The 24,381-nt window shown below is 36.8% G+C and overlaps 1 protein-coding gene across 5 annotated transcripts in view; it reads left to right on the top strand.

The window, feature by feature from the left end:
• FCHSD2 (FCH and double SH3 domains 2) overlaps positions 1-24,381 on the top strand; it is a 300,576-nt gene that overhangs the window by 202,453 nt on the left and 73,742 nt on the right. For all 5 annotated transcript variants that reach the window (XR_009564908.2, XM_030836180.3, XM_030836179.3 and 2 more), the window contains exon 9: positions 17,006-17,128. Coding sequence is in view for 4 of the 5 variants with exons in the window: in XM_030836180.3 (XP_030692040.2) it covers positions 17,006-17,128 (123 nt within the window). In the remaining variant the exon portion in view is untranslated. The remainder of the gene's footprint in view (positions 1-17,005; positions 17,129-24,381) is intronic.

Below are 24,381 nucleotides of genomic sequence, written 5' to 3'. Positions count from 1 at the left end.
ACAACAAAAAAAGAAAAAGAACAGATGAGAGTCTTAATTATATGTGCAAAACTCCTTTTTCCAAATAAGGTCACTTTCGTAGGTTTGAGGGGTTAAGACATGGATATATTTTTTATTTTTATTTTTTTTGAGAAACTTTTTTTTTCTTTTGGCCTCACGTGGCTTGCGAGTTCTTAGTTCCCGACCAGGGATTGAACCTGCACCCTTGGCAGTGAAAGCACAGAGTCCTAACCACTGAATGACCAGGGAATTCCCAAGACATGGATATATCTTTTATGGGCCACCATTCAATCCACTACCCTGCCCCCCCCAAAAAAAGATTTAAATTACTAAAATCAGGAATGAAAGTGTGATATTACTACCAGTCTTACAGAAATCAGGATTATAAGAGAATATTATAAGCAGTATACCAGCAAATAACCTAGATAAAATGGACAAATTCCTAAAAACACAAACTCAAAACTGACTGAAGGAGAAATAGAAAAATCTAAACAATTTTATAATAAATAAAGTGACTGAATCATAGTCAAAAAACTTCTATAGAAAAGTGCAGTACCAGATGGCTTCATAGATGAATTCTCCCACATATTTGAAGAATTAACACCAGTCTTTCTCAAATTCTTCCAGAAAATAGAGGGAACACTTTCTAACTCATTCTATGAGGGCAGCATTATTCTAATACCTTCTAATTTTTTCTATGCATATATTGTATATACATGCTTCAAAATCAGTATCATTTTGTTTTCACAAGTACCTTTTTCGCATGAAACACATTTTGAAATATTCCTGCCTTTAAATATTACTTGAAAATGTGATTTTAATGACCACATAGTATTTGATTATATCAATATGCCATAGATTTTCATATCCGCTTTTGTCTGTTTTTATAAATCTGTAGTGAAGATTCTTTTATACTAACCTTTGTATACCTCTTTGATAACTTCCTTGAGACAGCTTTTTTTCCCTGGTCAAAAACAAAGATTTGTTAATACTTTCCATAAGACTCATTACCTTCCAGAAAGATTATATCAATTTATACTCTGAAAAGCAGTGTACAAAAATACCTATTTCCTGACACCCTTATCAAAGCTGTGTTTTAAAATTAAATAGATACACTTACGAGAGCAACAGTTTGGATGAGCGTAATACTCTTTTTTTTTTTTCTTTTCGCGGTATGCGGGCCTCTCCCTGTTGTGGCCTCTCCCGTTGTGGAGCACAGCCTCCGGACACGCAGGCTCAGTGGCCATGGCTCACAGGCCCAGCCGCTCCACAGCATGTGGGATCTTCCTGGACCGGGGCACAAACCCGTGTCCCCTGCATCGGCAGGCGGACTCTCAACCACTGCGCCACCAGGGAAGCCCGTAATACTCTTAATTTAATATTATTTTAGGTTTTTGCTTACTGATAAGTTGAACATTTTCATTTTGTGCTAGTTCAACAACTCTTCAGAACCGTTAAAATTTGAAGAAAAGGATGGATCATTAAAAGGATAAGAGTTAATGCTAAAGATAGTGATGATATATTAATAGAGTTAGAGCCCATATTTCTTACCAAGCGAACTGAAATCTAACATATTTTTATTAAGTACTTACATCCTCTTACATACTGTTTTAGACATGGAAGATAAAGTACTGTTAGCACACATTTTCATTGCAGGCCATTCATTCATTCATAATTTAATAGATATTTACTGGGTGTCTTCTATGTGCCTTTTATTGGAGATACAATATTTAACAAGATCCAGATGGCCTCTGGCCCCTTAAAGGAGAACAAAAATATAAAAGTAGTCTTGTTCATTGACTATTTATTACTTTCCACACATTAAACTAACCTCATTACATATATTATTTTCTTTAATATTAAAATGATATTTGGAAACTGCATTTTGGAGACATGCATGTGTCTGCTCAAATCTGTTCACATCAACTAAAATACTAACATCCATTATAAAAGACCTTTCAGTATTGAAAGTGTGGTGCATTTGTGATAAGCAGAGAATGAGCACACCCCCCCACAAATACACACAGTCTCATTCCATTTAAATATTGTTTTAAGACTTTCAGTCTTTAGAATCTTGGTAGTGATGAGTTTGAAAGGCTAAGAATGATGACAAAGCTGATTCCCACTTAGGGCTAAAATTTATTTGTCCTGCTTCTATGAAATTAGAGCTAAGAATAATCATAAATGCCATTTTAGTTTGGCTTTGTTTGCACCTTTTACACAAAGGCTATAGCACTGTTGCATAAAACACTAGGGGCTCTTGCCAGAGGAGACTGAATAAGCAGTCCACAGATGTTGTTAAAGAAGCTCCCTGGAACTTTACTTCTTGATCACAGAAAGATTCACTCACCATCTTCATAGATTTCCTATAAACCAGGTAGTTTTTGGTAAGAGATCAAAATCTAACACAAACTGGAATGTTTTTACCAAACAGGCAACGTTTAAAATCAGAATAAACCTCCGTTAACTCTTTAAAGCTGTTATAATTGTAGGTACCATTAAACTTTGGAATAAGAACCTAGAAACTTAATTTTTGTCTTATAATTTTAAATCCATTATTTAGAAAGGTATTTAAGGAGCAATCTGTTATTACACCTACAGTCTTAGTAACTGGGTGCAAAAATGTTTATAGTTGTTACTTTTTTAGAAGTGGAATTATTGTTTTTACTGCTGAGAAATTGATTTTGTCTTTCTTGACTTCCTTCCTTCTTAAATGTCCTGAGCTAATGCTTTTTCTGTGATTCAAATACTGCTGAGCACAGCAGAGGTTGTTGCTGGAATTGACTTCAGTATGGACATGTGAGTGTTTATAATAAGAAAAGCCAAATTCTTTTTTCATGGACTCTATACTTGAAAGCTTTGATATACTGAATAACTATATGCCCCCCAAAGTACAGTTGACAACTGTATTGAATTATGAAAACATACTGCTTTACATGTTTAGCTCAGAGCCCACTTCTGTTAAATGTAAAGACCAAAATGTTTATAGCTCTTATCCTTACTTTCTAAAATGTATTTTTTAGAAAACATTCATAATCTTAAATCAGCTTTCGAGTGCAACTTAAAGACCATTTTAAAACCTTCTGAATTGATTTATTAGGAAAAAAATAATCAAAATGATGTTAGTCTTAGGTGAGCTTTGATAAATACTGATTTCAGTAGTTAAGTACTGACCATTCTCTTAATAAAAAATGTGACTAATGTAATTCTTAAGACTTTCACATGCACTCCGGCATCATTTCCTCCAGAAAATCTTCCTTAAACCTCCACGTTTGTTCAGGTGCTTCTCTACTAGAACCCTGTATAATTAAAATCATACTATTACATGCTTGTCTCCAATACTTGGCCAAATTCTTCATAGTTATATACTCAAATACACACATACAAACACAGATTCAACCCTTAACATCATTCTTGGCATAGTTTAGGGTCTCAAGAAATATTTTATTGAATTGAACTGTTGAATAATTATTTTTTTAACTGTTTTTATATAGGAGTATAGTTGATTAGCAATGTTGTGTAGTTTCAGGTGTACAGCAGAGTGATTCAGTTATACATCTATCTATTTTTCAAATTCTTTTCCCATTTAGGTTGTTACATGATATTGAGCAGAGCTCCCTGTGCTATGCAGTAGGTCCTTGTGTCATAGTACAAATGACATAGAAAACTCAGGTGCAAAGAAATTTAGCTATCACATGTTAATATACCATATGTCTAAGATTGTTCCTATCACAGGCTGTCTTTGAGCTATAAAAGATCAGACCCCGTTCAGTATAACCACCAGTTGTAGTTCAGAAACCTTTGAAGGGCATTAGACTACCCTTAGATTACCCTTTCTGGTAATCGTTCCATATATCCAAGAAATGTGTATTAACTCTTCCCTAAAATTTCAATGTAAGGAACTTTCAGACTACCTATATCTGGAATAATACTTCCTGAATTAAAACTAAGGCTTTATATTCTTCATGCTAAATATTTTCTGGCATTTCAATACTTTAGTCTCAAAAGTGCACTCAGAAGATATTTAAATAATACAACCAAAAGATGAATATGGCGAAATTCTAGATCTAAATTGGAATGCCAAAAATTCTTCTATTTTCAGCAATCCTGTTTACTGTCTGATATGTATGTTTTTCTGGTTTACATACCTAATGATCTGAACTTCAGTCATAGTTTCTCCCAGAAGCCTTTCTGTTTTCCTCCTTAAGGCCTTTTGTCCCTACAGATCTTTTTTTTTTTTTTTTTTTTTTTTAATTTTTGGCTGTGTTAGGTCTTCATTGTTGTGCATGGGCTTTCTCTAGTTGCAGCGAGTGGGGGCTACTCTTTGTTGCGCTGCGCAGGCTTCTCATTGCGGTGACTTCTCTTGTTGCAGAGCATGGGCTCTAGGCACATGGGCTTCAGTAGTTGTGGCATGTGGGCTCAGTAGTTGTGGCTCGCAGGCTCTAGAGCGCAGGCTCAGTAGTTGTGGCGCACAGGCTTAGTTACTCCACAGCTCATGGGATCTTCCCGGACCAGGGATCGAACCCGTGTCCCCTGCATTGGCAGGCGGATTCTTAATCACTGCATCACCAGGGAAATCCCTTCAGATCTTCTTGCTTCCAGCTGTGTGACTGTGCCCATATCATCACTACCTGTTGGTCATCAGGACCACAGCTGAGGAAGAGCCCCTCTTTACTGCAGGGGTGGTATAGTTGGTGAACAAAAATCTGCTATTTAACTAAGCAGGAGACATGCTCTTCTAAACAGTCCTGAGGTGGAGTAAAAACTGGAACAGTGATGAAACTTTTTACCTTTGAATAATCTAGGACCCTCTTTTTCATGGGCAAAAATTCCTGTAGGCTCTTAAATTATTTTGATTACAGTGTTATTTAAATATGTATAAATAAACCCAGGTTAAAAATATATGCTTATAGCTTTTATACAAGTATGAAACCAAAACAGAGTTATCATTTAATTACAAACGAATGTATAAAATCAGTAAAATTCAAATTGACAAAATGAATTAAATATAATAGCTGATAATGATCAGTTGACCCTAAATTGCTACTTGAAATGTAAGTTATGGTATTCTCTTCAGATTCTTTTTATTTCTCAGTGCCTATACTACCATACGCCTATAATGACTCTTTTCTCTCACCACCCTTTTCGCTTTGTTAGTATAGCACCCACTGATGTCATTTGATCTCCTCTGTGTTTCAACTATGTCATTTACATTTTAAGTTTAAAGTCATTTTAAGTTCAAGACCTATTCTCATTAACCTAAGACCACTGGAGTAAAACTGCTTGGCCCATTGATTGTGAACACAAGCATTGGCACAGAAATCACACGGCAGTACTCCAGTAAAAGGTGATCATCTGTATAATCCTGGGTTAAATTATATCTTTTTAAATGATTTATTAAAATAAAAACAAAATGTAAATTCCCACAAATAATTTATGGACCGCAAAAATTATGTGATTATATCCTCAGCTTCCACTATAAGGAAAGCTACTCTAATTATTTTTGCCTGTAAGTATATATGTGAGGAACAAAATAGATTTGAGATTGGGATGGGGGCAAAAGGGATTTCCTAAAGCAGTGTACTCAGACCAGTATAGTCTTCGCTTGACTCTTGAAGTACGCTGCTTTAAGTTTGCCTGCCCAATTCACTCACCTTTATCACATGATTTTACTTGATTGCTAATTCTGGAGTATTTGTTGGAAATGAAGATTGTTTAGCAGGAGGGTGAGATGGAAAATAATGAATGGCTGAGGGACTAAAATTCATGTATATTTAAAAGATAGTCAAAGTGATATATATTAATATTAAAGCTTTTAAATCAAGTATTTTTGGAGTCTGTGAAGCTCCTTGCAAAGTTCTGGGATTCCCTGGAGCACAGAGATAAAACATGGTCAGTAAATAAGCAAACAGCAGGAGTAACAAGATATCCTGGGGAGAGAGGGGAATCTGATTTCCAGAATTGCCACATTATATTTTAAATGTCCCATTCTTAACCAAAAACTAGACATACAAAGAAACAAGAAAGTATAACCCATACACAAGGAATGAAAGGAGTCAGTAGAAACTGACCCCAAGGAAGCCCATATGTTGAACTTACTAAAGAAAGATTCTAAATCACCTGTTTTTAATATGATCAAAGAGCTAGATGAAACCATGTCCAAAGAACTAAAGGAAAGTATGAGAACAATGTTTCACCAAAGAGAGAATATGGACAAAGAGATAGAAACTATAAAAAGGAACCAAATAGAAATTCTGGAATTGAAAAGTACAGTAACTGAGATTAAGATACACTGGAAAGGGCTTCCCTGGTGGCGCAGTGGTTGAGAGTCCGCCTGCCGATGCAGGGGACACGGGTTTGTGCCCTGGCCTGGGAAGGTCCCACATGCCGCGGAGCGGCTGGGCCCGTGAGCCATGGCCGCTGAGCCTGCGCGTCCGGAGCCTGTGCTCCGCAACGGGACAGGCCACAACAGTGAGAGGGCTGCGTACCTCCAAAAAAATAAAAATAAATAAAATAAAATAATAAAATAAAATACACTGGAAGGATTTGGCAACAAAGCTGAACCGGCAAAAGAAGGAATCCATGAACTTAAAGATCAGACAACTGAGATTATCCAGTTTGAGAAAGGAGTAGATAATTTAAGGCTGATTTAAAATACAATGCATAAAAAAAAAATACAATGCATAAAAAAAAATACAATGCATAAAGCAATAGGGACTTCCCTGGTGGTGCAGTGGTTAAGACTATGTTTCCAGTGCCTCCACTGCAGGGGGCATGGGTTTGATCCTTGGTCGGAGAACTAAGATCCCACATGGCGCATAGCCAAAAGATTAAAAATAAATAAATAAATAAATAAAATACCTCTCCCTTTAAAATAAAAGACAATGCATAAAGGAATAATTATAAAACATTGATGGGCTTATCATGTATAAAGATATAGCTCTATGACAAGAAGAGGGAGAGAATAGAGGTATGTAGGAGCATAGTTTTTTGTTTGTTTTTAAAAAATAATTATTTATAAATTATTTAAATAAATTATTTAATAATTAATAATTATTTATTTAAATAAATTATTTATAAATAAATAAATAAATTTATTTATTTATTTGGTTGCGCTGGGTCTTAATTGCGGCAGGTGGGCTCCTGAGTTGTAACTCAAAGGCTCCTTAGTTGCACCTTCCTGGCTCCTTAGTTGTGGCATGCATGTGGGATCTAGTTCCCTGACCAGGGATCAAACCCCGGGCTCCCTGCATTGGGAACGCAGAGCCTTAACCTATGCACCACCAGGGAAGTCTCTGTAGGAGCATAGTTTTTGTATTCTGTTGAATTAAGTTTGCATTAATCCAAACATGTTTGCTTTAAATTAAGATGTTAATTGTAATCCTCAGGTGACCACTACGAAAAGAACTCAAAAAGAGCTAGTAAAAGAAACAAGGGAATTAAAACAGTACACTGTTTTACAGACCTCACAAAAAGATACTATTATTATCTCTTTCTAGATGAGGAAACTGAGGCTTAGAGAGGTTATACAGCTTAAGTACACAGCAGAATCAAGACTCAAAACCAGGTCTGTCACCAAAATCCTTTAATATAGGTCCTATAAGGGAAATAGGTGAAATTCTTGGGTAGAACATAGAAATGTTTAGGGTTTATTATTTTAATAACCATCTTTGGTAAGTACCATACTCTCTAGACTCTATCAGATGAGGAATTTAATGCTCAAGAAGGTTCAGTGTTTCCCCAAAGTGACATTTCTAGTAAGTGGTTGAACTGGGATTTGAATGCAGGTGTACGTGGTTCAAAGCTTTCTATTGAACCATGCTGCTTTGGGGTTGCAACCTAAATTTTGAGATGGTTTTAGCACACACAACTAGATAATGCATGCTAGTAAGTAACTCAAGAGGACGACACAGACTTTTTTTTTTTTTTTTTAATAAATTAACTTATTTATTTTTGACTGCATTGGGTCTTTGTTGCTGCGCACAGGCTTTTCTCTAGTTGCGGTGAGCAGGGGCCACTCTTTGTTGCGGGGCGTGGGCTTCTCATGGCAGTGGCTTCTCTTGCTGCGGAGCACAGGCTCTAGGCGTGCGGGCTTCAGTACTTGTGGCTCACAGGCTCCAGAGTGCAGGCTCAGCAGCCGTGGCGCCTGGGCCTAGCTGCTCCACAACATGTGGGATCTTCCCGGACCAGGGCCCGAACCCGTGTCCCTTGCATTGGCAGGCAGGCTCTCAATCACTGCGCCACCAGGGAAGCCTGACGACACAGACTTTGTAGAAAAGCAGTATTTAATTTTCCTTTCCTGGCTTTGTAATTCACAGACAGAAAGTTTCTTACTTGTTTCCTCTTTCATAGAACTGAAGTAATTTAGTGCTTTTAAATAAAATAACCAAGTATAAAATTAGGTGATGTGTTTCTAATTTTACTTTATATCAGTTGACAAATTAAACCATCTATTAAGATATTTACAGTGATGCAAATACAGCCCAGTACTTGCTTTGATCTCTTTAAATTTGTAAAAATCAACTTTTTCTTTGCATCCTGCCTAAGTACACCTTGGAGTCTTTTCAGAAAGAAAAACAAATGTAGGCAGGCAATTATTGTTTTCTTCCACCAGCAAAGGAGGACTATAGAATTTCATGATTTAATTTTAAGACAGCTTATATTTATCATCATCTTGATATTTATATCCTTGACTTTTACCAAAGACTCTTGTAGAATACCCATTGCTGTCAGAAGAAGGGTTTGCTTTTTCTAGGCTGCATTAAGGAAACTCAAGAGATTTCAGCATAACTCTATGACTACAGAATCTCTGCCCTTCCTGGATCTAAATAAGGAAGGCACTGTTTAAAGTTCTTACTTTAGGGAAAATTGCATCAGATGCTTAGAAAAATGACAAATTTTCTTTCTCCTAACTCCTAGTTCATAATGTTCCTCTTCAAATAAGTTCCAGGAATTTATACTTTCCTGTAAAGTAAATGTTTAGTAGGACACCCTAGAATTCTAAGCTTCTGAATTTGTCTTTAGGATATCCCAATTTTTCTTTACTATTTTGAGTATTCACTACTATGAGTTGAGCTCCAAACTCAGCTGATTTTAGAGATCAAGTTGATCAAATGAGTAAAGAGGGCAGAAGTAATATATAAGAGAATATATGGCCTACAGGTAACTGAAAAGAACATGGATGCTTAAAGGCATTCAAATTCTGATTTTTCAAAAACAGTGCTAGATTATTAAAACATATTGCTAATGAAAGTCCCTGTGGTTTCTCAGTTTAGGTATTACAGACTTCTTCCCCTAGCAATTTGTACCAAATAATCAAGAACAAAGTTTGGCTGTGTTTAAAATGTACACTTGGATGAGTTACTTCCCAAATTTTTGCATAATGGAAACCACCAAGAAGCTCATACTGCCAGATAAACTCATATTTGTGTAAACCTTGAAAGAATGCTTCTCCTGCCATTTCTGAGCATATATGTGAATTCTAATGTGTCATAGATTGTGAAATTTATGGCTCTGCACACATATCTATATAGGAACTGAAGTTTGTGCACATCTGCTCATTTGAAATTGGACATACAACTATACTTAGAAAACATTCTTGTGTCTTGCTCATATAAATGCTAGACAGGGCTCAGATGCATCTTCACCATGCATGTCCTTGTCAAACTATTATAGTCGTGACACTTTTATCATTTACTGTAAGCCTTAAAAAGTTTTTACCTCACTTTAAATTTATAAGAAATACATGGGGCTTCCCTGGTGGCGAGTGGTTGAGGGTCCGCCTGCCGATGCAGGGGACACGGGTTTGTGCCCCAATCTGGGAAGATCCCACATGCCGCGGAGTGGCTAGGCCCGTGAGCCATGGCCGCTGAGCCTGCGCGTCCGGAGCCTGTGCTCCGCAACGGGAAAGGCCACAACAGTGAAAGGCCCACATACCACACACAAAAAAAAGAAATACATGAAGCTTTTGGATTGTATTTGTGATTCAGCTTTGAAATAAAAATTGCCTACTTCAAACTTTTAGATCTGTTTAATTGAACAGAACCAGGAATAGTAAGGCAAGCTATTGAATTGTTATTACTTGCAGTTAGTGATCTTTATGAATCAGGATTTTTTCTTATAAGGCAACCAAGAGAAATAATTTAGATAGTAGGGCTGATATAGGCTACAAGTATCATCCATAATGCTTTAGTAAGGAGTCTCTTAACTGCAAATAACAATGACTCAACTCAAAGTAGCTGGAGCAAAATAGGAATTTGTTGGTTCAGGTAAACAAATCACAAGTACAAGGTGATGTTTGCTCAGGAGCTACCCAATCCAAGGATAGTCTCTTGCCCTCTCCTCTGCCCCCCATTCCCAGCTTTACTCTGCCAAGTTTCTCATCACTGCTTTTCCTTGTGAGTTGGTTTAAGTGTCCTGGGGGGAAGAATAGCCATTTGGTGGGAAGAATAGGCCATTTTGAACTCATCTTTCAGCTTCCATCCCAGGGATGACCTAATTTAGGTCAAGTGCCAGGCTCTGCCCAATAACTTTGAGCAAAGGGCAGGGGTGTGCTGTTCTGTCTTGCATACCACCTTGGCCTGCAAGTTTACCCCAGTGGTCAAGAGAGTAGGATCTGAGTGAGAGAGAAGGTATGCAATGTCATATATGTTTTATGTCTGGGATTCCACATAAAAAGATGCCACTACTGAAAAGGTTTGAAAACTACTGCATTAGACAGAGTTTTGTGAAATTAGTTTCTTCTCTAGCTTATACAAAATTTTACCAGTGTTACATAACATCACTAGGCTTACTTTTCCATCATGGGACTCAAGTGTGGGCTCATTCTTTTTTTTTTTAACATGTGAATTCTGATTGGTGTATTATTTGTTGAACAGATATATGTTGAATACTACCAGTACATCAAACCCTGCACTCAGTACAGAAGACACAGTGGTAAACAGCCAGACAAGATCCCTCCCTTCGTGGAACTTAACAAACCAAAAGCAAAGACAGACAAATAGGCATTACCAATGCCTATTTTATGCTAAAATTTTACACTATGATTAGGAGTTATAAAGCAAAAAGACTTAATCATTCTGGATGTCCAGAATAGCTAATGATTAAGTGAAGATCTTGATAAGTAAGAGTTAGCCAAACCAAGGAGGAGAGAGTAGAGAGAAGTCAAGAAAGAAGAAGAGCCTTTGTGAAAACCCAGAGATAAAAGAGGAATATTGGAGGAATCAAAAGATGTACATTGTAGGGATAATAGGGAAGGAAATGGGGAGCAATAAGTAAAGAAGCGAAGAGGTAAGCCATGTCCAGATCATGCAGTCACAAAGTCATAAAGGTTTTTGTTTTGTTTTGTTTGTTCTTTAGTTTAAACGTAATGAGTAGTCAGTGAACATTGTTGAGCAGTCAAGTAAAACATGCAGCTTGGAAACATCCGCCTAGCCTCAGTGTAGAAATAGGTTGGCAAGATGCAGGGCAACAGGAGATTGCTGCAGTAATCCAGATGAAACAGGATGTCTGGAGGGTAGTAGCTGTGAAGGATAGGAGGAGGGGATGGATTTGATAAATATTTAAGAAATGTGGAATCAACAAGATTTAGTAATTAACTAGATGTTGAGAGAAAGGCAGAGGGGAAAGTAAACCTTTACTTCCGAGGGTCCGACCTAGGCAGGTGAGTGGATAGTGGCATTACATACTAAGCTAGGAACACAAGAAGAAGAGCAGTTGGAGAAGAGAATGGTTTAGTCTGAGAGGCAGTTGGATATATAGGTGTGAAAGTCAGAGAAGGGAAATAGCGTCTGGTCAAAATTTAAGTCAGTCTGAATAATTACATGATATATTTTCATCAGAGTAAAGCTGACCCAATTAAGATGAAGTAAATGCTTGATTCTCTCTAATTTACTCTCAAAATATTTCTTCAATGCCTTCCCTCTCATATAATTGGGGCCTGCTTTTGTACCTTCCACCCCTCTCAGTTCAGTTCATTTCAGTAAATATTTATTGCAGGCTTTCTCTGCTAAGATTAAAGTAGGGATATAGGCAGAAACAAGTGTTGCTGCCCTCAAGGAATTAATGGTGTATTGGGGAAATCAGATACATATATAAATGTTTTCAATATGCAATTTAGAATTGCATATTGGTGGGAGGGACAACCGTATGCAGAGCAATAGGAGATTGCAGCAATAATCCACATGAGACAGTTACTAAGTACTATGGTAGACAAGTACTATGGTGTGATAAGTACTGTGATGGAAGCATTTGTAAAAAGCATTTTCAAGCTCTTTCCTTTGGTTCCCAGTATTTAATTCTGTTTCAGGGAACTACTTCTTTTTAATTATTGGCTTTTTATCAAAGTCCATATATGCACTCTACCTTCTAATCACAAACCAGGTTGAGACAGTGTTACCCAGAATTGCTTTGAACTTCATCTCTCGGCATCATCACTGGTTCATACAATTGCAGTTAACTTGAGGCAGGGGGCTGGAGCCAATCATAGGGTAATCATCCACTTCCTGTGTTTTGAATTCCAGCCATTTCTTAATTTTTGTACCTCCTGCATTAACTTTATGAACACTAGCAATAATACACCTAGGCCAGAAGACCTCAGCTCTCTTATTCTTATCAACCAGAAAAATTGGTACATGGCAGGTTAATGAACACTGCAACCCTATAAAGGTAATAATTAAAATCTGGGGTATTCTGGGTGTGAATATGATGATATGATGAAAGAAATATTTTAAGATTAATCTCTGTGTGCTATAAGAGGCTCCCAGTCACTTGGCCCACCTCCCACCTAATGTAAATTCATTAAGCCTCATTTGGGTCCCTGAAGCCAAGAAAAGCCTTTACTGTATTTGGTACATGATGACTAATGGTACATTTTTCTCTTAACTGGAATATGGTGGGAATAGCTTGCCTGTGAGCTAACTAATTCAGTGCATTTTTGTTGCTGTATTGAACTTTAGAGTAAAACGTTCATTTATTCTATAAATATTTTTGAGAATCTGCTATTTGCCAGGCACTGTGCCTGAATAAGACTTAATCCATGACTTGCAATAATACCCATGCAACATACAAAAGATTGTGGAAGCACTAAGGAGGAACTGGTTGAGTCATCTTCGTAAAGCATTTGGAACATAGTGAGCCATTAGTAAATATTAGTTGCCTGTGTTAGCCATCATTATTACTATTTGAGTGTGTAATAAGAAGGGAAGGACATTCCAGGCCAAGAGAATAACTTAATTGGAAACATGATAGTAAATGTCATTTTCCAGAATGACTTGGTGTGGTTGGGATGTGAGTACAGTGCAGACAACAGTGGTAAGAGATGGTGCTAACGAGAGGTAGTTTGGGACTAGATTATAAAGGCCTTTAGATACCAGCTGAAGAATTTTGACTTTTCAAAATATACAGTGGGAGCTTAAAAAAAATTTTTTTTTGTAGCATCACTTTTTCTTTCTAATATGATATCCAGATTTTCTTTTTACATTTTTTATGGAAAATTTCCCGTGTACAACAAAGTAAAAATAGTAGTATGATGACCCCCATGTATTCATTACCCAGCTTTAATAATTATCAATATGTGGCCAATCCATTAAAGATTTTTAAGCAAGGCAAAAAAGGAGACTAACATTGGGCCACTTCCATTACGGTAGTTGATCTTCATAGTGTCCCGTGGAGTATGTGGTATTCCCACTTTCCCTAATTATAGAAGAGAAAGCCATCAAAATGATGAAGTAAAAGTTCTGAGATTCTAACCCATATCCAACTTATTTCAGAACTCAAGTTCTCTCCCATGCTGCCTTTATAATTCTGAAGTAGAGCATGATTCTCAATTGAAAATAGATGCTGATCTGCCTACTTCACATACTGGTGCTCTTGACCCTATTCAGGATGGTGGACTTCTCTGCCTCCAGCCACTGTGCTTCTGCAGGGTCACCAGGGTCTAAGTCTACATAAATATTCAATCTAATCAGCTAAAATGACTGTTTAGTCCAGTGGTTGTCAAAGTATGGTCCCCAGACCAGCAGCAAGTTGTTAGAAAATACAGATTCTCAGGCCCCATCCCCAACCTACTCAATTAGAAACTCTGCGGGCTGGAGCTCATGATGGCTATATTGCTGTTTGCTATGTTTAAATAAAATGTTCCAAGGTTTCGTGCAAACACAAGGTCATATGACCATCGACCAAGAGCATTCTAAGGCACAACCTCATATTAGAAGTAGCTATATGTTCATTTTCTAACAAGTTAATGAAAAGCATGTCCTAAGGTAGGAATTGTTATTCAGACTTAACACCAGCAGTCTCTCTGGGGATGTTGCATAACCTCATGGAAAGGAATCTTAAGCAATTTGCGCTGCCTATATTTACAGTGCTTGATGGTGCCATCTAGTGGTTTAAGCACTATAGAACGTGCAGATTTATTAATGCTTTGGGGACAGAATTTGTATATTTTTTAAAAGTCAATTTTATAGTGAATGTTTAATGAAAGTAGGATATATAATTTCCTTACTATAAAACCTCCATTGAGGATTCTTAGACATGACACCAAAACACAAACAACAAAAGAAAAAATAGCTAAATTAGACCTCAACAAAATTAAAACTTTTGTGCATGAAAGGACACTATTGAGGGACTTCCCTGGTGGTCCAGTGGCTAAGACTCTGCGCTCCCAATGCAGGGGGCCTGGGATTGATCCCTGGTCAGGGAACTAGATCTCACATACCACAACTAAAGATCCTGCATGCTGCAACTAAAGATACCACATGCTGCAGTGAAGAGCCCGTGTGCTGCAGCTAAGACCCGGTGCAGCCAAATAAATAAATAAGTAAATTTTTTTTTTAAAAAAAGGACACTATTAATAAAGTAAAAATGTAGCCCACAAAATGGGAGGCTATATTTGAAAATCATATATCTTATGAGATATATGTATCCAAATATATAAATAGTATTCAAATATATAAAGAACTCTTACAACTCAACAGCAAAAAGAAAAACAACCCAATTTACAAATGAGTATAGGACTTGAGTAGACATCTCTTCAAAGAAAATATACAAATGACCAACAAGCACATGAAAAATCCCTCAACATCATTAGTCATTAGAGAAATGCAAATCAAAACCACAATGAGATACCACTAGGACAGCTTGAATAATTAAAAAAAGAAAAACGGAAAATAAGTATTGATGAGGTTGTGGAGAAATTGGAACCTTTATATGTTGCTGGTGGAGATGTAAAATGGTGCAGCCACTGTGGAAAACAGATTGTTAGTTCCTCAAATAGTTAGACACAGAATTACCAGAGGACCCAACAGTTCCACTACTAGGTATATACCCAAGAGAATTGGAAAATCCATAATAGCCAAAAAGTGGAAACAATCCAAATGTCCACCAACTAATGAATGAATAAACAAAATGTGGCATATCCATACAATGCAGTATTGTTTATCCATAAAATGTACTAATACATTGATGAACCTTGAAAACATGCTAAATGACAGAGGCAGGCACAAAAGACCACATATCATATGATTCCATTTATATGAAATGTCCAGAATAAGCAAATTCATAGAATTAGAAAGTAGAGGGGCTTCCCTGGTGGCACAGAGGTTAAGAATCCTCCTGCCAATGCAGGGGACACGGGTTTAAGCCCTGGTCTGGGAAGATCCCACATGCCGCGGAGCAACTAAGCCCGTGCACCACAACTCCTGAGCCTGTGCTCTAGAGCCCGTGAACCACAACTACTGAAGCCCACATGCCTAGAGCCCGTGCTCTGCAACAAGAGAAGCCACCTCAATGAGAAGCCAATGCACCACAACAAAGAGTAGCCCCCGCTTGCTGCAACTAGAGAAAACCTGCGCACAGCAATGAAGACCCAACGCAGCCCCCAAAATTAATTAATTAATTAATTTTAAAAAAAGAAAGTGGTTTAGTGGTTGCCAGAGGCGGGGAGAAAGGTAGGAATGGGTGCAGCCACTTAATGGGTATGAGATTTCTTTTGGAGGTGATGCAAATGCCCTGTAATTAGATAGTAGTGATGGTTGCACAACATTGTGAGTGTACTAAAAGCCACTGAATTGTACACTTTGAAATAGTTAAAATGGTGACTTTTATGGTATGCGAATTTTACCTCAATTTTTAAGAAGATCTTTGTTAATTTGTAAGACTGCAGAACCTTTATTATTATTACTATTGCTATATTTTCCTATAGCTGTTGCTAGTATGTATGTATGTATTCTATTCTACTTTGTTAGCCTAAAATTATTCAATATATTCTTTTCCATCTACACAGTTTCCACAGTTTTTATTTTGGTGGCTATGCATATTTTAGTCTGTGTATATCATAACTTAATGTATCTCAAATGTTTAGTGGTTTTATCTTCTTTTTTTTCAATTTCAAAGAGTTCTGCTCTAAATGCTTAAATAAGTAAGAATGTTTAAAACTCTTTGTAGACTTTGCATTGTTGTTACTTCCCCAAAACAGGATTTCTGAGTCATTTTTTTATTTTTACTATTTCTATTGTGTTTTTTTTTCTGACTGCTCTATAGTAGGAATGTATTAATTTAGAATCTTACCAATAATGGATGAGGAAAAATGGAGGAGATTAATGTTTATTGAATGTCTGTTCTGTTCCAGGCACTGTGTCTGGATCCTTTACATCCATTATTTCATTTAACTCCCACGCCTACTCTTATAAAGTGACTACAGAAGTTGACATAACTAATAAGCAGATGAACAAATATCAGAAATGAAGCATTTTGCCTCCCAAGTGTTATCCTGTCCCCACAACTTTACCAATATTGGGGTTTACCTTTTTTAGTTCCTATTTATTAGAGAAATTCATGTTTTCCCAAGTGATTGTTTAAGGTTTATATTTATTCTTACATAACGATCTATATCTTTTATTAATTTTTTATTAATAGATTTTAAACTGAACTTACCTTTTAAACAATAGGCATTGTGTGTCAAACCTTTATCATAATTTTTTTGCTTTTGTTTACTCCTCTTTTACAGGCTCTTGATGGAAATGTATATGACCACCTCAAGGATTATTTAATAGCCTTCAGCCGGACGGAGCTAGAGACATGCCAAGCTGTGCAGAACACATTCCAGTTTTTATTAGAAACCTCCAGCAAGGCGAGTTACCTTTAGTGCAATATGTGATGTTATCCATTTTAGAATCTAAAATGTTTTTTGCATACAAACAAAATGAAGGTACCAATGACATTAGAAGAATGCTTTAAAGGACAAATTTCCTGGAAACGCTATTTCTTCTAACAAAATTGGAGCGTGTATTGTTCTCCTTGATGAAGGTCAAAAAAGTCTATTGCCATGTATGTTGCTCTTGAGAAGAATGGTTTAAAGAGCTTTTATCTTTCACTCAAATGAATTTTAAATACACTCAGTTTGTAAAACAACAAGGTCATGTGTCAGTGCGAAGAATAATAAAGGGGCACAAAAAGGAAAATTAGCATTTTATAATTGATAAAGAAATTAATGTTATAATATCTTGTTTTTAAAAATTAACCTTGCCTTCTATATGCTGTCATTCTTTGATAATAATCTTTTCATTCAAAAGTGTTGACATCCATCAACTTTGCTGGCCTGTCACACTGTTTACATAGAAAATAAATGAAATCGTTTTTCTTTAGGATCTGACAGATTAAAATTTTTTGCAGTAGAGAAACTGCCCTTTGGAAGATAAATTGTTCCTGCGATTAATAAATCTTATTTTCTTTCTGATAAATTAAGTGCATAATAAATGTTTCCTGACTGAATGAATACATTTATTAAAATATATTCATTTTATAACTGCTATTTTAAAAGATCCAGTTCAATTCTCCTTTTTGGCAGGAGGAGCAGGAACTAGCTAATACCTTAGAAAGTTGTTTGGAAAGGAATCAGGGTCTCCATCTCACAAGACAGTGTCCAAAGACAGGAAAGAAAAGGGACACAGACTTTTCTTCCTGAACGCCTCCATGTGTATTTATTCTTATTTTCAGTGTACCATAGCTCCAATTCTATTTTTAGAAAAACATTTAAAATGTTAAGTTGATATGGGAATACAAATATCACTAGTCTGGTGCTTTGAAATCCTGTCATATTTTTGTATTCTTATATTTTCACCCCCCAGGATTCAATAAAAGATATAAAAGGATGGATGTATAGAAAGGATAAATGGATGAATAGATGGATAGTTAAGTGAAAGAAAATGTAGAAAAATAATAATTGAAGAATCTAGGTAGTGGGTATATAGGTGTTTCTGTACAATTCTTTTTATTTTAACATGTGTACATTTGACATCTTCCATGAGAGAATGTTGCAGGGAAAAGTCTATAAAAACATCTTGGTTTTGTTCCTTTTATGGAGAGGTTGATTTTTGACTAGTAATCAGATTGTTTATATTTATTGGTCCATTCAGATTTTCTGTTTCTTTTTAGTACATTTTGGTAACTTACACTTTCCTAGATGAATTGTCCATTTCATTTATCAAATTTGATGTCATAAATTTGCATATAAAGTTCTTTGCCTCTGTAGTTGTCTCCCTTTTCATTTCTAATATTGTTTGTGCTTTCTCTCTTACTTCGATTAGACTTAATCTATTAAGTCTATTTTATTAATGTTTTCCAAGAGCCAGCTCTTGTTCTACTTCTCAATGTTATTGTTTCCTATCTCCTTAATTTCTGCCTTTATATTCATTATTTCTTTCTACTTTATTACAGCTTATATTTTTTATTCTTTTTCAGGCTTTTTTTCTATTAGGTTCTATATTTTCAGTCTTTCTTGTTTCCAAGTAAATCCACTTGAACCTAAAAAATTTCTCTTTCTGCTTTAATTGCAGTCTATGATATGTTTGTAGGGCTTTTTTATTGTTTCTGCATTCCACCCCCCGACCCCCGCCCCTGTCATTAACCCATGAATTATTTAAAAGTGAGCTTTTCCAGTTTCCATTCAATGGGGGGAGTATGTAATAGGGTGGCATTTTTCATTTCTAATTTTATCAGAGAGACTGTCCCCAGACAGAATTCCTTGAAATCTCTTTTTCCAAGAATAAGTTAAGTTTGAATACACTACCTTTAGTAGGTAGGTAAACATATAGTCTTTAAAATGTGCTAATATTTTATACAGCAGTTAACAATTTTCTAGGAGTTTTTAGCACATCCTCTGAGGTTGGTATTATCATGCTCATTTCATAGAGAGGAAAACAGACCCAGGAAGTTTATGTGGCTCGCCTGAGGTCACACACTCACACATAGTGTTTTCCATGCTCTACTACTATCTATGTTATCTCTTTAGCATATATTATTTTCATAGAAAGTGAATTAAAAATGAATCAACTGATTTGGACACATAAAGAGATAAGCTTTTATTTTCCACTACATTCACTCATATGAGTATCTTACTCCCCGGGATGAGGAATAAATGAGATGCTCTTCTGTTTAGATTGAAAGTGGTAGTAATAAAACTTTTGTAAGAATGATGTAACTAGGAGTTGTGCCCTTTTGTTCCTAGTACCAGAAGAGCTCATACCTATAAGTTTTATGCCACGTGTTTTTCTGTTACAAAGAGCTTGTTATGTTGCTCTTGTTATACTGCTAAGAGCAACCTAGTGATCTAATAACCCAAAAAGAAGTTTGAAACTCTTTTGGTTTTTATTCTACACCATTACTAGCTTGTCTTTTTTTTTTTTGCGGGGGGGGGGGGGGCGGAATTCATTTTTTTCCACATATCTAAATTGTAACTGTACATGTTCTCAAAGATATTTTGGAGGTAATCCATAGTGACACATTGTAAATTTTACGATGCCCTCTATATCTTTTATCCCCTAAAGGGAAACAGCTGGCCCTAGGAACTTTTGTTTAATTTTAATTATTTATGAAGCTTGCTTTTCTTCTTAATATTTTATGAAATGCTTTCTACATGTAACTGAAGCAGATGTTGTCAGAGATATTTTCTCTGGCATAGTTAATTCTAAAAGTAGTTCTTCTGGCCTTACAGTTTGTTTATGTGTGCTTGCTTTCTGTCTGCATAAGGGAATTCCTACCAATTAATAATGTAGATCTTTTAACAATTCAAAAATAACAATGTTATTCTATATTTCTTTGGAAATTAAATTGTCTAGTATTGTCATTCTTAATACCTTGAAGACTTACCAAAAAAGTAAAGTTAATAATATGAAGGGGAAAAATCACATGATCATCTCAAAGGACACAGGAAAAGCATTTGACAGAATTCAACACTCTTTTATTATAAAAATGCTCAGCAGATTAAGAATAGAAGGGAACTTCCTGAACATGGTAAAGCGCATTTTTTTAAAACCTACATCACATATCACACTCAATGGTGAAAGACTGAAAGCTTTCCCCACCTAAGATCAGGAACAAGACAAGGATGCCCACTTTCCACCACTAATATTCACCATTGTACTGGAAGTCCTGGTCAGAGCAATTAGGCAAGAAATAGAAATAGGAGGCACCAAATCAGAAAGAAGTAAAATTATCTATATTTGCACATGACATGATTATAGAAACTCCTATAGAGTCCACAAAAGTCCTAGAGCTAGTAAATGAATTCAGCAGAAGTTGCAAATACAAAATCAAAACACAAAAATCTGTTGTGTTTCCATAATACTCCATCAATGAATGAACTGAAAGAAAATTAAGAAAATAATTCTAACTACAATACCATTTGAAGAATAACTACTTAGAAGTAAATTTATCCAAAACGTGAAAAACTTGTACATTGAAAACTACAAAACATTGCTGAAATTAAAGAAGACCTAAATAAATGGAAATAATAAATGTTTATGGATTGGAAGATTTCATATCACTAATATTTCAGTATTCCCCAGGGACTTCCCTGGTGGTCCAGTGGGTAAGATTCCATGCTCCCAATGCAGGGGGGTCCGGGTTCCATCCTTGATTGGGGAGCTGGATCCCTCATGCATGCTGCAACGAAGATGCTGCGTGCCGCAACTAAGACCTGGCTCAGCCTAAAAAAATAAATAAATATTTAAAAAAATATATATTTCAATATTCCCCAAAGCAATCTAATCAAGATAGTATGGTAGTAGTATAAGGATAGACGTGTAGACCAGTAAGAATTGAGAGTCCAGAAATAAACTCAAACATCTGTGGCTAATTGATTTCGACAAGGTTGTCAAGGCCATTTGATAGAGAAGGAATAGTCTCTCCAATAAGAGGTGCTAAAACAACATGATAACCACATGCAAAAGAATAAAGTTAAACCCCTTCCTCACTCCATATATAAAAATTAACTCAAAATGAGTCAACAACCTAAAACTATAAAATTGTAGAAGAGAACGGAGGTAAATCTTTATTGGTTTTGCCAGTGTATTCTTAGATTTAACATGAAAGCTCAAGCAATAAAAGAAAAGATAGATAACTGAACTTCATCAAATTAAAAGTTTTTGTGCATCAAAGAACATTATCAAGAATGTGAAAAAGACGGTCCATAGAACGGGAGAAAATATTTATAAATCATGTGTCTGATAAGAATTTAATAATCAGAATATATAAATAACTTTTACAACTCAACACATAAAAGACAAATGACCCAATTTAAAAATGGACAAAGGACTTCAATAGACATTTTTCCAATGAAAATGTACACATGAAAAGATCCTCAGCACTGTTAGTCATTAGAGAAATGCAAATCAAAACCACAGTGAAATACCACTTCCCACCTGGTAGGATAACTTTAGTATTTAAAAACAAACACACACACAATAGCAAGTGTTGGCAAGGAGGTGGAGAAATTAGAACCCTCGTACAGCGTTTGTAGGAATGTAAAATGGTGCAGCCACTGTGGAAGACAGTTCGATAGTTCCTCAAAAAGTAAGACACATGCAGGGGACACGGGTTTGTGCCCCGGTCCGGGAGGATCCCACATGCCGCGGAGCAGCTAGGCCCGTGGGCCATGGCTGCTGAGCCTGCGCGTCCAGAGTCTGTGCTCCGCAACAGGAGAGGCCACAACAGTGAGAGGCCCGCGTACCACAAAAAAAATAATAAGACACAGAGTTACCATATGACTCGGCACTTCCACTTTAAGAGAATTGAAAAAAAGTGTTTAGGGCTTCCCTGGTGGCGCAGTGGTTAAGAATCTGCCTGCCAATGCAAGGGACATGGGTTCGAGCCCTGGCCTGGGAAGATCCCACATGCCATGGAGCAACTAAGCCCATGTGCTACAACTACTGAGCCTGAGCTCTAGAGCCTGCAGGCCACAACTACTGAGCCCACGTGCCACAACTACTGAAGCCTGCGCGCCTAGAGCCCGTGCTCCACAATGAGAAGCTACGACAATGAGAAGCCTGCACACTGCAATGAAGAGTAGCCCCCACTCACCACAGCTAAAGAAAGCTTGTACACAGCAACGAAGACCCAACACAGCCAAAAATAAATAATTAAATTTATTTTTTTTAAAAAGTGTTTAAACAAAAATTTGTACAGAAATGTTCACGGCAGTGTTATTCATAATAGCCAATAATTGTAAACACCCTAAGTGTCAATCAACTGATGATTAGATAAATAAAATACAGTATATCCATACAATGGAATATTATTTGTTCATAGAAAGGAATGAAGTACTGATACATCATACAACATGTGTCCCACAGAATAAAAAACATAAATAGATATTACCATATTAAAAGACGTTTGTATGGGCTTCCCTGGTGGTGCAGTGCTTGAGAATCTGCCTGCCAGTGCAGGGGGCACGGGAACGAGCCCTGGTCTGGGAAGATCCCACATGCCGTGGAGCAACTAGGCCCATGAGCCACAACTACTGAGCCTGCGCGTCTGGAGCTTGTGCTTCGCAACAAGAGAGGCCACGACAGTGAGAGGCCCGTGCACCACGATGAAGAGTGGCCCCCGCTAGCCGCAACTAGAGAAAGCCCACGCACAGAAACGAAGACCCAACACAGCCACAAATAAATAAATAAATAAATAAAAGATGTTTTTATGGCCTAGGTTGTGTCCCCCTAAAATTCATATGTTGAAGTCCTAACCTCTGGTTCCTCAGACTGTGACTGTTTTTGGGTATAGGGCCTTAAAAGAGGTTATTAAGGTAAAATGAGGTCATATGGACAAGCTCTAATCTAGCATGACTGGTGTCCTTATAAGAGGAGGTTAGAACACAAACAGGCACAGAGGGAAGACCATATGAAGACACCAGGGAAAGATGACCATCTACAAGCCAAGGAAAGAGGCCCTCAGAAGAAACCAACCCTGCCAACACCTTGATCTTGGACTTCTAGCCTCCAGAACTCTGAGGAAACAAGTTTATGTTGTTTAAGCCACCTCATCTGTGATACTTTGTTATGGCAGCCCTAGGAAACTAATACAGACGCTTATACTCACTATTAATCAAAGAAATGGAAATTCAAATCACCGTGAGATTCTATTCTATACTTATGAGATTGACAAAAACAGACAGGAATGACTGTTGGTGAGAATATGGATTAACAGAAACTCTTACACTGCCCCGAAGGGTACAGATTGATACATCCAATATAAAAACATTTGACATTATCTAGTCAATTTAAAGATGCACTTAGCTTATGACCCAGCAGTTCTACTGCTTGGAGTATAACCTAGAGAAACTCTGGCACATGGGTACCAGGAGACTTTTGAAAGAATGTTCATAGCAACTTCCTTTATAAGACTAGAAAAAGCTAGAAATAACCCAGCTGTCCACTGACAGTAAGATGAATAATGGAATACAAGATAGCAATAAAAATGGAAGTTCTGGAGCTTCCCTGGTGGCGCAGTGGTTGAGAGTCCACCTGCCGATGCAGGGAACACGGGTTCGTGCCCCGGTCCGGGAAGATCCCACATGCCGCGGAGCGGCTGGGCCAGTGATCCATGGCCGCTGAGCCTGCATGTCCGGAACCTGTGCTCCACAACGGGAGAGGCCACAACAGTGAGAGGCCCACGTACTGCAAAAAAAAAAAAAGGAAGCTCTGTAGGCACATGCATTAATATGGATGAGATTCACAAAGGTAATATTGAGCAAAAAGCAAATTGCACAACAAGGACCTACAGTATAGCACAGGGAACTATACTCAGTATTTGTAGTAACCTATAATGGAAAAGAATCTGAAAAAGAATATGTGTGTGTTTGTGCATGTGTGTGTATGGCTAAATCACTTTGCTTTACACTTGAAATTAACACAACATTGTAAATTAGCTGTACTTCAATTTTAAAAAAAAAAGCAACTTGCAAAAGAATACACACACTAAAATGCCATTTATGCAGTGTTCAAAAATATCCAAGAAAACAGTATCATTTTGAGATACATCATATGTAGTAACACTATTAAAAGGAAAAAAGAAAAGAGGAGCTTGGTAAAATTCAGTAGAGTGGTTACA

This window comes from Globicephala melas, chromosome 8, assembly GCF_963455315.2.
Source record: "Globicephala melas chromosome 8, mGloMel1.2, whole genome shotgun sequence".
NCBI classification, from domain to species: Eukaryota; Metazoa; Chordata; class Mammalia; order Artiodactyla; family Delphinidae; genus Globicephala; species Globicephala melas.
The sequence above is the reverse complement of the archived record's forward strand: the minus strand, read 5'-3'. Positions and strand labels throughout refer to the sequence as shown.